Source organism: Propithecus coquereli, unplaced genomic scaffold (genome assembly GCF_000956105.1).
Source record: "Propithecus coquereli isolate 6110/MARCELLA unplaced genomic scaffold, Pcoq_1.0 Scaffold41, whole genome shotgun sequence".
Lineage (NCBI taxonomy): Eukaryota > Metazoa > Chordata > Mammalia > Primates > Indriidae > Propithecus > Propithecus coquereli.
This window is the reverse complement of record NW_012149841.1, coordinates 8,428,231-8,440,939: the sequence shown is the minus strand read 5'-3', so window position 1 is coordinate 8,440,939 and position 12,709 is coordinate 8,428,231. Positions and strand designations below refer to the sequence as shown.

The window sequence follows — 12,709 nt, the reverse complement described above, 5'->3', positions numbered from 1 at the left end:
GCGATTCTAATATGCAGTCGTGATTGACAACCGCTGGTCCAGATGGCCTTCAAGCGGATACCAACGCATTAGAAGGCTTTGACCCATCCTCATTTTAAAAGCTAAGTGATGCCAAAATAACAGTAACACAGAGAAAGGTAAGGGTGGCCAAATCTATATACACCTCTGGGAAGTCTGGGGCGCGAAGGAAGGTTTGAATGAAGGCCCCCAGGTATTCTGTGAGAAATGGGGGAGTCTGGACATTTCAGTATTACAACTCTTGAAGGGAGAGAAGATGAAGAGTGCTCCCCCCTTGGGGAGGCCGGGACTTCAGCAGGCAGCTGGAAAGAGTCAGGGGACATGTCATGGCCCCCCACTTGCCAAGGTATGATCGGTTCATGAAGGGAAAGGAGGGATGGAAAGCAGAGCAGAGTGCCATCCAACCGCCCCCAGGGAGACTCGCCAGGTTCCCAAGCAGATGGACCTGGACGCACCATGATGCTGAAGTTAACACAGCACTGGGTTTGCATCGTGGTTCCATTACTCACTAGCTTTATGACTTTGAGCAAATTACTTATTATTCATTAGCAACTTAGTAAGGCATTATTAGCCCTATTAATGGATGAGAAAACTGAGGCTCAGAGAGACGAGGCCTCCTGGTGTTCACGTCTAGGCAATTTGATACCAAGGGCTCACTCTTTACACTGGCTCACCCCTGGGTCCCCTTCCCAGGAAGCAAAGCTACGGAACCTGAGTGTGAGTGAGGGCAAGTGAAGCCCTTTTTCATTCTGAAAGGTTTGGGATAACTGATAGGAATTTTTTACAATAAGAAAGACAGTGTGTTTTCTTACTTCATCTAGCATTTATGGTTAACATTTCGAACACCATCATAAAGATTAACTAATATTCTAAAGGATTTATGCAATTGGTATGAATCCTGAATGAATTCCTTGTATTTTGCTCTTTCTTGCTCTTTTTTCCCCCGTAGAAACTGCTTAGACCTTGCAAATTTGGCTTCTGGTAATGGAAGACACAGGTCAGTCAAAGCAACGTCATTTACAGGAGGGAATCTCTTCCTCATAAGCACCGCTGAGTCGGGGCTGGGGACTCGGAGAACCATAGTTCACCACTGACCCTGAGCAGGTCACTTTTGCCCTCTGGGCTCAGTTTAATGACTTATGAACTTCAGATGTTACTCGAACTGATTTCTAAGACTATAACACTGCAATTTGAAGAAAAAGCTCTCTAGAGGGATTCTGTTAAAACAGACTCTTATCTCAAAGCACTACTCACTTTGTGTCTTTGCTCACCTGAGATGGTGGAGGTTAGCTGTAAGGGTAGAGAAAACCCAAGTTCCAGGTAGGCGTGACTCCTAGGAGTGGCCTGGTCAACGCCATCAGGTCAGCTGCTGCCATCCGAGTTCTAGGAAGGCTTTTTGGTCTTGTGGGTCTGTCTGGACAGATGTTACCTCATTTAGGAGAAATATGCTGTTCCTTCTCCTCTGAAGCATGCCAGAGGCTTGTGCAAGCCACTCCCAAATTCCAGGTGCTGCTGAGGGTTTGGGCAAAGAACTCAATCCTGGGGTAGATGACTGGTCGGAAGTCAGGGGAGTGGGCTATGATGCAATAAATCGCCTCCAGAGAGGAACAAAACTTCGTCAGAGGGCTGCAGCTGCATCTAGAAGAGCAGAAATGTGGTGAAGCCGATGATGATGATGATGACGGTGATGGCAGACTGTAAGGTAAAGCGATATTATTCTTAAGAGGGCGGACCCAGCCAGCTGAGTATCTGGCACTGGTGGGAGAGGCGGGATGTGGGGATGAGGCCACCCAACATGGCGTACGTCAGAGGCCCACAGGGCACCACGTCACATTCAGCCCGCTGGCTGGGACAGAGCAATGTGGAAACCGATCAGAGGCGGCCTTCTCTCCATGGGACACCGCTGTAGGTTTTATGGACACGCAAATGTGTCATCTTAATATGTTGATGCTGATAAATTGTGGAGGCCTCTAACAACCACCATGTCTTGGTACTGAACACCTGGCTATGGCCTTAAAGTCACAATCCATATTCTGTGCCACTAGTGACAGGGAAGGAGAGTTAGTATTTCTTGGGCCCCTACTATGTATCTGACAGAGCTTGACGTACAACCTCACATATACGCTCAACAACCTTCTGAGATAAATAATATAACCCTTATCTGTATACATGGTAGACTGAGTTTCAGAGAGGTGGGACAATTTGCCCAAGGAGGCTTGAATTCAGCCCACCTTTCCTCCCTCCTATGACGCCTGCCCCAACCAGCGGCCACTCCACACACACTCTCCTCCTTTCCAGGGCAGCCCTACCCACCACCATATCTAGTGTTCTCAACTGCAGTTTCAAACACTTTATTAACTGTATTCTATCCAGAAAAGGCGGGTTAAAGGAAAGGGGTGAGGGGGAGTCTCTTAGTCAGTAAGAAAGAAGTCTGTTAACTAGTTGGTATAAAATAGAAAAAAAAGTTCAAGAGACAGCAGCTTGTGCATCATTTACATACAGCTTTATTAGCGATTAGCTGGAACCACCGAGAACAACCGCAGGCACACGTGCTGCTTTGGGAAGCAGCATGCAGCTCTGGATGCTCTTTTCCACCAAGGAGCGCAGGCCACGGGAGGTGGCTCACACCCAGTGCTGTCCTGCGCTGAGGGCTGTGCTGAAAGTTCTCAAGGCCCGGTGAGTCCCCCTCACGGCCAGAAGGAGTGACCCAGCCTGGGCGTCGTGGCCGGCGTCCCTCAGGTGCCTGGCCAGCTCCTCCGCATCCCAGCGTCCGTGCTGGTGGCTGGCCAAGAGGTGGTCAATGACGCACGGGTAGTAGGGAGTGGAGATACACTTCACCAACAGCTTGGCATCCAGGAGCAGGGACAGAAGTTCTTCATCGCAGTTTGAATCATTCACCTTCAGGAAACAAGACAGGCAGAACGTGAGAGGATGCTTGCTTAGTCCACCGTCTACTGGGCTGTGTGACATGTTGCCTTTTTGTGTTCAGCATCACACATACCTTTGCCCGGTTTAAGAACATCTGCTCCACAAAGCACGCGTGGCACATAAGCTTATCTCTGAGGTCACAGACACGGGAGGACAGACACGCTTTCCTTTTAATATAAGACGTACCAAGAAGCCCACGTGAATCATGCTATGGCTACCATATACTGAGAGCCAGAAACTGTGTTAAACAGTGTACAAGTATCACTCATTGAGCGCTTCCAATTCAACCCGTGAAATTGGCACTTTTACCTCTCGATTTACAGATGAGGAAACTGAGGTGTAAGAACTTTGCTTAACATCGGAGCCCATAGCTGTGGAGCCAGAATCTGAATTTTGGTCAGCCTCGGCTTCAAAGCCTGGCTCTTAACATTTACCATTTCACTGGTACCGTCGCCGCGGTCCGTACTCTTTAACTCCAAATCTCTCTTAGTGCAGAACAACATTTAAAACATCTTTTCAGAACAAGAAAACCTTTTGTCCTACTGCGCTGGCAAAAGAACTCATCCCTCCAGCCCACTGATGTAAACAGGGTAACTGGCTCGGGGGTTTTCAGTTGTTCTTGCCTGAGCCTCCAGGAAGCTCAGACCACCCTTATCTTTTTAAAACGTGTTTTTATAGGTTCTTTTGGCGTGCGTATTCTCTGTGCTATCTTTCTCCTTGGTCTTCTCTTCTATGTATGGTTTTCCAAGGCTTTGATAAGTTTATATTTTTCTAGTTTACATTGTGCATATTTTTGTAGGGACTCAAGTCAATACTGATGACATATCAAAGTTCAGAGTTTCTCGTTTACACTGGGGTATCCTAAAACAGCTTCGTGATAGGTTCTTCTCAATGTCACTGTACACTTCTGATAATTTTGATTCTAGGACTCTCAGAAATAATGTCAAAGACAATTAACTAACGTTTAGACCAACTATGTTATACAATTGTACACGATGTGCTCTTCCTGCATGTTCTGTGACAAGGAAGAGAGGCTACTGAAGACGATAAGGTCAACTGTGTCCACTCGCTACAAAGATTAAAACAAGAGAAGTACTGAGAATAAGAGTTACTGCCCATTGTCAGACAGCGTGACTCTTTCCTACAACCTAGGAATTATTCAAAACCCAATGCAAACATCAGCTCCGATGCCATCTTCTCTAACTTTCTTGGCCAGGTTGATTCCTCCTTCGTCTGTGCTCCCAAGATACCTGGTACACACCCCTTCATGTTGCGTTACAGTAATTATGTGTCTGTTCCCCCTGCTGGACTGGGAGATCCTTGAGGGTACAGAGGTTTTATCATCTTTCTGTTTCAGCATCCAGTTTAATTAACATTTGTTAAATGGCTGAGTGAACCTACATTATTAAACTTTGTCACATTTTTTGTAAACTGCACAAGTACACGATAAAGACCCTATCTCTGCAGAGCATCTGAATAGAGTTAGACTCCAGAATGGAAGAGTCTTTCTGCAAACCTTCAGTGTCTTGTTTTTGGCCTCTAATTTCATGAACACTTGTACATACAACTCACCCTCCTTTGACCCAGGAAGACACTTAGGTTCAACTCAATTTAGCTTTGCTTGTTTGTTTTGTTCTGTTTCCTGCTAGATGGCAGGAAAACCAACTGGTGCAAAAGACTAGCTTCTCTGCTGAGAGGAGCACAAGAGCTTTCACTGCTCACCGGGGCTGCCTACGGGTTCTGTGTGTCTTCGGCTCATCTACCTTCCCCTCTCTTCATACCTAGCAAACAAGAACCTAAACTCCACAGAGCTCCTGCACTCACCATGACAGTGTCTGTGTGACGGACCCTGCCAGGCGCTCTATCTCTAAGCCTTCACACATGCCTTTACAACAGTTTTAACCTCATTCGGTGAGGTCACAGGCGTGTGTAGAATGTCACATGCTGCACCGTAGTGGAGCTGGGCTAGGAGCCCCCATCCTGCCTAATTTACTTGCTTATCATTCCCCTCCAGAACATGAGCCGCTATCTCGTCTCCTCTGCTCACCTCTGCTTTCCTCATGCCCAGAATGGTTGGCCACACGTTAGGAGTTCAGCAAAATTTGTGGAATAAATAATTCCAAAGCTCACATTCTTTCACTCTAGGCTGCCGCCTCCACCCGCGTTTGTTCTCTCTCTCTCTCTCTCTCTCTCTCTCACTCACACACACACACACACACACACATACACACACACACACACACACACACGAGCACGCGCGTTATCTGAGTTACTGTATGTGTTGTTATTTTGGTTCACCCTTAAAAACCAAGAATCCCTCCACCTAACCTTCCGGGAGAGAACAGAGTGTGTGCCAGGATGCTGCAGGCAATCGTTTGATAAAATATATGCATAAAAGGTTCAGAATCCAAACACTGCAGGGTGACACTTTCTTTGTTGCCCTGAGTAAGTTTTCAAGGCTGGGACACCTTTATTATTCCTGCACTTTACTCACTAAGCCTCCCTCAGGGACCTGACAAAATCCTAGAATGGGAGTGATGGATTCTTCCAGCTTGAGGAAGAGACAGGGGGCTGCTGCTCCTCTCGTTCCCTCCTTAGCTTGTGTTTCTCTCCAGTGCAGCGAAATCCTGCAAATCAGTTTCTAGTTGAATATACCCAGCTTTTCAGAAGCTGCCCTTGTCCTGGCAGGGAGAGAGTAAGCGGTGGGGAAGGGCAGAGGAGGCTGACTACTCTCCAAAAGCCCGCTGCTTACCATGCTGCTTACCATCTTGGCTGAGAACACCCACGGCTAAAGTCATCGAAATTAAATGCAATGTTTCCCCTTTGACCCTGGCTCACTCCTGACTCATTCAAAAAAGGCAGAGTCTGAGATTGGTGACCTGCACTGAGCTTGGGCAGTGATCAGGGAAAGGTTTTGGGGGGGATTCTGGTTTGGCTTCTTATAATCAAGTGCTGGGAAAATAGAGTGGCTGACTTTATTTCATTTCCTTTCTCTGACTTTCTACCTGGTTCTGGCTTTGCAAGAAGTACAGAATTGCCAGAGTATACTTTATAATTGTCATTTGCAAGGAAAATAGTGCATAGACAATTATTCTGTGCATATTTGGGACAAAATAGAGAGTAAAAGAATGAAAGAGATGGCCTTTGTAATAACCCATTCCAACAACTGCATTTTAAGCAAGAGTCTGAGGGTCACAGAAGTACAGGTATCCCAAGGTCACGGAGAGCCAAGATGTTCCTCTCCACACACTAGGCCGCCTGTGTCAGGGCACCAAGACCAGACTGAGTCCTCTCCCTCAGCACAGCTGAGTGCAGGGTGCCCCAAAGCATTCTCAGGCACTGTGACATTAGCACCACACTGTTGAGTTGCTGGATTAATTTAAACCTCAAGTTGTCTTCATTTTTCCTGTTTTTGGCTAAAATTCCAACTAAAGGTACTAAAAATCCGGTACTACCTACCACAGAAGCTTGGTACTGTGACCACCCACTATTCATTCTAACCCAATTTATTTTTCTATTTGAAATAAAAAGAGAAAAAGAAAAAAAAAAGTAGAAAGAGCTTGGAAAAGAAAAGTCACCTATATCTGGATCACCACAAGAGAATTATTTTATCCACCTTTCATCTCTAGTAATTGTCCATGTGCATAGATATTTTTCCACAATCGTATGATATTTGTATTCTAATTTTCTATGTTAAGAATTTTAAAAATGTCTTTTACATAGGTTTTCATTCTTAAAAATTTTTTTTTTTTTTTTGAGACAGAGTCTCGCTCTGTCACCTGGGCTACAGTGCCGTGGCATCAGCCTGGCTCACAGCAACCTCAAACTCCTGGGCTCAAGCAATCCTTCTGCCTCAGCCTCCCAAGTAGCTGGGACTACAGGCATGCACCACCATGCCCGGCTAATTTTTTCTATATATTTTTAGTTGTCTGATTAATTTCTTTCTATTTTTAGTAGAGACGGGGTCTCGCTCTTGCTCAGGCTGGTTTCGAACTCCTGAGCTCAAACAATCCGCCTGCCTCGGCCTCCCAGAGTGCTAGGATTACAGGCGTGAGCCGCTGCGCCCGGCCTCATTCTTAAAAATTTTAACGGCTACAAAATGGTTGAATGGATGTTACAAGTTATTTAGCTTCTGCTATAAATATTTCAGCTGTTTTTAGTTATTGAAACACTATAATGAATGATTTTTATGCACATACTTTCTTTTTTATTTAAGTTATTTACATAGGACAAATTACCAGGAGAGGTATTATCGGAGTGTTAGGGCTGAATCGTGTCCCCCGCCCCATATGTTGAAGCCCTAACCCCGGTACCTCAGAATGTGACTGTACTCATGGACAGGGACTTTAAAGAGGCAACTAAGATAAAATGAGGTCATTAGGATGGACTCCAATATAACTGGAGTCCTTATGAGAAGATCAGGACACACACATAAACCAAGGGTCAACCACGTGAGGACACAGACATCTGCAAGCCAAGGAGTGAGACCTTGAAAGAAATCAACCTGCTGACACCTTGATATCAGACTTATCTCCCGGATTGAGAAAAAATAAATTTCTCTTGTTGAAACCACTCAATCTGTGGTGCGTTGTTATGGTAGTCTGAGCAAACTAATACCTTGGGCAAAATATCAGAAACATTTTTAGGCTCTGGATATGAATGTAAGTGCAACTATGTGATAATGTCAAACTGCGCCAGCTTACAGCGGTCATATCAACGTAGGAGTGTGTCAGTTGGTTTTGCCATAAACTTCTCTGCTTTAGGTGAGAAGTAATTTTGGAAAGAAAATCATTTGCAAATTTAGGATATGAATGGTACCTCGAGGCTGCTTTAATTTGAATTTATTTATTTGCAAGAATGATTTTTTCCATACATTTCCTATCATTTTCATTATTTGTTGTAGGGAGGACCAAATCCTTTGACCATTTATTAGAGTTGTCACATCTTTCTTCCACATGTGAAGAGTTCTTTGCATAATTAAAGTCAGGGTGAGTATCTGAGTTATCATGAACATTCTAACCTATTGTGTATAATTCTGTTTGGGTTATTTTTTTGTGGTATAGAAGTTTTACATTTTTATAACGTCAGGAAAGGATCTATACCTTTATGACTTGTTCTATTGCTTGAAAACTTAGATGTTACAATTCCTCAATATACATTCTTTTTTAATTTTCTGACTTTTAACAATGTTTAACTCTTAAACTGATCAGGAATTAACTTTGGTATATGGACTGTGAAAAATCACACATCCCTGATATTGGATTGATTGGCGCTTTATGGGCTTGAGGGAGAAAATGTATTCTGTCATTTTGGGACTCACTTTGGATGTGTGAAATAAATAGACAAGTCCAGAAGGATTGGTTCATTTAATTCCCCTGATCAAATAACTTTCAAACAGAGTCAGAGGCAGTCTGGTGCTAGGAAAAGAAGACAGGCTTTTGGGTTAGAAACCAATTCCAGTCCTGGTCCCTCCACTAAACAGCTGTGTGACCTTGTTATGGACAATGTCTCTGAGCTCCAGTTTCCACATCAGAAATACAGACTGTAAGGGCTGGAGATAATAGCAGCTTTTAAGTGCCTAGCATACTGCCTGGTGCAGAGTTGAAGTTCAGTAAATAGCTGAAGTTGTTACAGTCAAATAAATCATGAATAAAGGATTTCCTGGAAGGGAAAAGGCTGACATATACCCTAAGATGAGTAAAATGCTTGCTATCTCTGTCAGAGATTGTTTTTGTATGTCAGCAATTAATTTTTGAGAATAAATGAGACTTTGCAGATCCTGGGAAAGAAATCTACTAAAGCACTGAGCACTACTGTCTTCCAAGTCATTAAAATGTTATCTGTTTAATTCCTCTTTAAACAATAGGTAATGAACCTTCTCTGAATTAAAATCTTTGATTTTATGAATCTATACCAAGCTAAGAGTAATTACAATAATGACGTAAGCTGAAATTCCAGAAGTATAATGCATGCGGGGCCTCATTTCAATTACTTTAAAGAAGATTATTTAATATTATTTCACTGTTTAGGGAAGAATATTTGTCTTGTTTTCACATATACTGTTACTAATAACGGTTATTGAAAATATCAACTGTAAGGGTAGAAAAACAAAAGGGCAACACAAATATATACTTGGAATAAAAAATGCCCGCAGATAATTTCTTGTATTCTGTATTTATTTGGATGTGATATTCAGATTTCACTTTCTTGGCACACCGTAAGTTTCACTCTTAGCATGGCATTTAATAGTATTCTTCTTCTGAAACCAAAATTAGGACAAATCATCTGATTTATGATCTAACAACAACAGGAGAAAATGTTTGAAAATCCAAGCTTAATCATCTTGGTGACCATAACCAAACACTAGAGTTTGGGGCCCTGAGGCTGGCTAGTTCCATACATTGTACCTACCTCCTTGCTACCTTGTTTAGTTACTTGTGTTATCATTTCATACGCCAATCTCTCCCTGAGATAATTCCATTAAACATAGTGATAATAATATTTTATATCATCTTTACAAATGCCCTACCTAATCCTTACTCCACACACAGTACCAGGCCATGCACAATGAGTGCTTAATATGTCTGTTCATACCAGGTAAGTCAACCAACCACCAGAGGTATTTAGAAATCAAATAGGTTAACACAGGGAGTGAGCTGCCTGTTGCTGGAGGCATCCAGCTGAGACCTCTGTGAGATGCTGCTGCAGAGCTTGCTTCATTAAGAAGACCAAACAGAGGCTGAAGGTGAATGATGAGGGGTGCAAGTAACAGATCTCGGCATGTTCAGGTTAAAATGATAGTTAGAAATGAGTAGACAGCCTACCATTCTGAGAAAAAGAGCCTGATACCCGAAGAGCCATAAGAACAATGATTCTTTGGATCACTTGGGGCACTAAAGCCTAACTTGGTTTGCATATACTTAGAAAAAAACAACTGTCATTAGGACTAACGCCAAAAAGGGAATTTGCAGTTACCAAACAAGGTTGTTAGGACCCCAGTGTAACTTCCCTGCCACCCTGGAGCACCCAGGCAAGAAGGCAGGTGTGTCAGCAGAGCTGGCGTGGAGAAGGCAATACTGGGGAGTGCCCAGGGTGGAAGAGACCCCCACCAGAAAGCGCCTAGTTGGAAACCTGGACAGAGTTAAAAGGTGAACAAAGAAAGGAAGGTTTCTTTGTTTTGCATAAATATGTCAATCCACACATGATTTTCTGAGAATCTTCGAGGTTCTCCCTCCAAGCTATATACGGGTCATTGTAAATAATGTTGGTCGGTTCTAGTGTCTTCATCACAAGATTAAAGGGGATAGGAATCACATGTATTAACTATGTAAAGGAATGTCATTGGAAGAAGGACCTTCCTAATTCTGAGAAGCTCCCCAGGGCAGGACTAAGGTCAACACATTCCAGATAAAGGGTGCAGGCTTCAGTTAGGAGGTGTTCTCCTGCCGTGAGCTCTATCCAAAAGGGCGCAGAGCCCCCTGCAGTGCTTGGCCAAGCCTGGGTGAGTGAGTGGGCTGAGAAAGGAAGCCGGACTGGGCAAGCTGTCGGACTAGCTCTGCTCTAGTCTTTTTCAGTGGTAATATTATATGTCTCAAGGTGCTTTCAACAATTTCATTTCTCTGCAGGAATAACCCTTTTCCAATGTAACACAGCCTTCCTGGTTATATGAAAAGATACCGCATGGTTAAGTATAGGCTTTGAATATTAGGTGTGGGGTTTAAATTTCGGCTCTGGCTGCTTACTCGCTATATGACCCCTGAGTCTCAGTGTTTTCATCTGTGAAACCAGAATAATATCTTCTCATAGGATTGGTAGGAAGATAAAGTAAGAATGTGCCTATCATAATACTTAGTAAAGAGATGGGACTTGAAAGATTGTAATTATTAACATCAGGAAGAAACCCTTAATTAGGTGCTAACAGTCTTAAACACTTCCTCTATAACTCCATGACTTACTATTTGAATAGGCACAGTAGTCCAAGACAAACCCTGGGACGCCGGGTGGGGGCAGAGGCTTTGGGTAGTACCAAAGAGAGGGAAGCAATGAAGAGCAGGAGCCACTGCAAATCTGGAATTGTGAAATGGGAACATTTGCTGTATACAGAACTATTGTAAAGACATATCTTCTTACTTTGATGGAATGAGTCAAGAGACTTCTATCAGAATAGAAAATAGGGTATATGCATACACAAAGAGTGTAATGCGCACCACCCGAAGAATGGACATATTTGAAACTCGGACTTAGCGGGGGAGGGGGGGCAAGGGCAACATGCGTAACCTAAACATCTGTACCCCCATAATATGCTGAAATAGAAAAAAAAAGAATAGAAAATATTCTAGAAATGAGATTCAAACACACTGGCAGGAGTTTCCTTCTTGAAGAATAAGGTTTTGAGCCCTCAATCTCACTGAGACTGATGGAGAGGGCAATCTAGCAGTCTACACTGTGCAGGGCTTTAATTGTTCACCAACAATATAATCTCAAAGAAGGACTTTCCATTTCTGGTCCAGGAAAGAGGCTGTTGGCCATCTGTAAAAGGTTACATGCTAAATGCCAGAGGTTTGCAGTTTCAGAAAAGTTGAGAGAAAGAAATGAGTACTACTGTTGGCGGAAAAGTCAGTACAATCTCTGGCATCAGCACTTAAGTATCATCCTTTCAACTGTAAACACCTATAAAGCTGTCGGTATCTCATAACAAATAGCGAAATAATACATGCTATCAGCAAACAAGTGGGGGCGTTTTTCCACTTGGATCTGCACAATGTGCAGGACTGATTGCTATCAGAGGAGTCCCTTTGCCAGATGTTTTTTCTTTTAATGTCAACAGGAACCACTGTCAACAACCAATAAGGGGAAAACTAAGTTGCTGATGAATTTAAGCCCCCTACTAATGGACAGAGTGAATGGCAAAATAAAAACAGACAAAGCAAAAGTTTTATATTTGTCGCTGCAATACCAAAGATGATTTTAAAATAGCTAGTCATGAGCCCTGCAAAAATGCCTACAGAAACTCTTCCTTTCGAAAAGTATACCACCACCCTTTAATGGTGCTGGGGGAACAATGATAAATTATAGTAATTTCATATAAATATAATAGTATTCTTGAAGTAATAAAATTATAGAGATGGAGAATAGATTAGTAGTTCCCCCAGGTTGCTGGGGAGGTGGGTGGGGGGAAGGTGGCCAGGGTTATAAAAGGCAGCATGAGGGATCCTTGTGTCCTGTACCTTGACTGTAGTTTCTCATCACACGAAGGTACAGGAGACAACATCATACAGAGCTAGACACACACACACATACACGAGTACCTACCTGTAAAACTGGTGAAATCTGCGTATGTTCACAGATTGTATCAATGTCGATAGCCTGGTCATAGTATTGCAGGCTGAGTATTCCTTATCTAAAATGCTTGGGATCAGAAGTGTTGGGATTTTTTTTAGATTTTGGAATATTTGCATTATACTTATTGGTTGAGCATACCTAATTTGAAAATCTGAAACCCAAAATGCTGGAATGAAGATTTTCTTTGAGCATCATTTTGGCACTCAAAAAGTTTTGGATTTTGGAGCATTTGGGATCTTGGATTTTCAGATGAGAGATGCTCAGCCTGTATATTACGGTTATGTAAGATGTTACTATTAGAGAAAACTGGGCGAAGAGTATCAGAGATCTGCTGTATTATTCTTAAAACTGAATGTGAATTTTAAATTGTCTCAAAATAAAAAGTTAAAAAATATTTTAAAAATGGAAAACTCTGTAAAAC

The 12,709-nt window shown here is 42.9% G+C and overlaps 1 protein-coding gene across 1 annotated transcript in view; it reads right to left on the bottom strand.

The window, feature by feature from the left end:
• Positions 1-2,515: 2,515 nt before the first annotated feature.
• The window catches only part of NBAS (neuroblastoma amplified sequence), a 487,556-nt gene continuing 477,362 nt past the window's right edge, over positions 2,516-12,709 (bottom strand). The window contains exon 48 of the mRNA XM_012653069.1: positions 2,516-2,916. Coding sequence (XP_012508523.1) covers positions 2,641-2,916 — 276 coding nt within the window. The 3' untranslated portion in view covers positions 2,516-2,640. The remainder of the gene's footprint in view (positions 2,917-12,709) is intronic.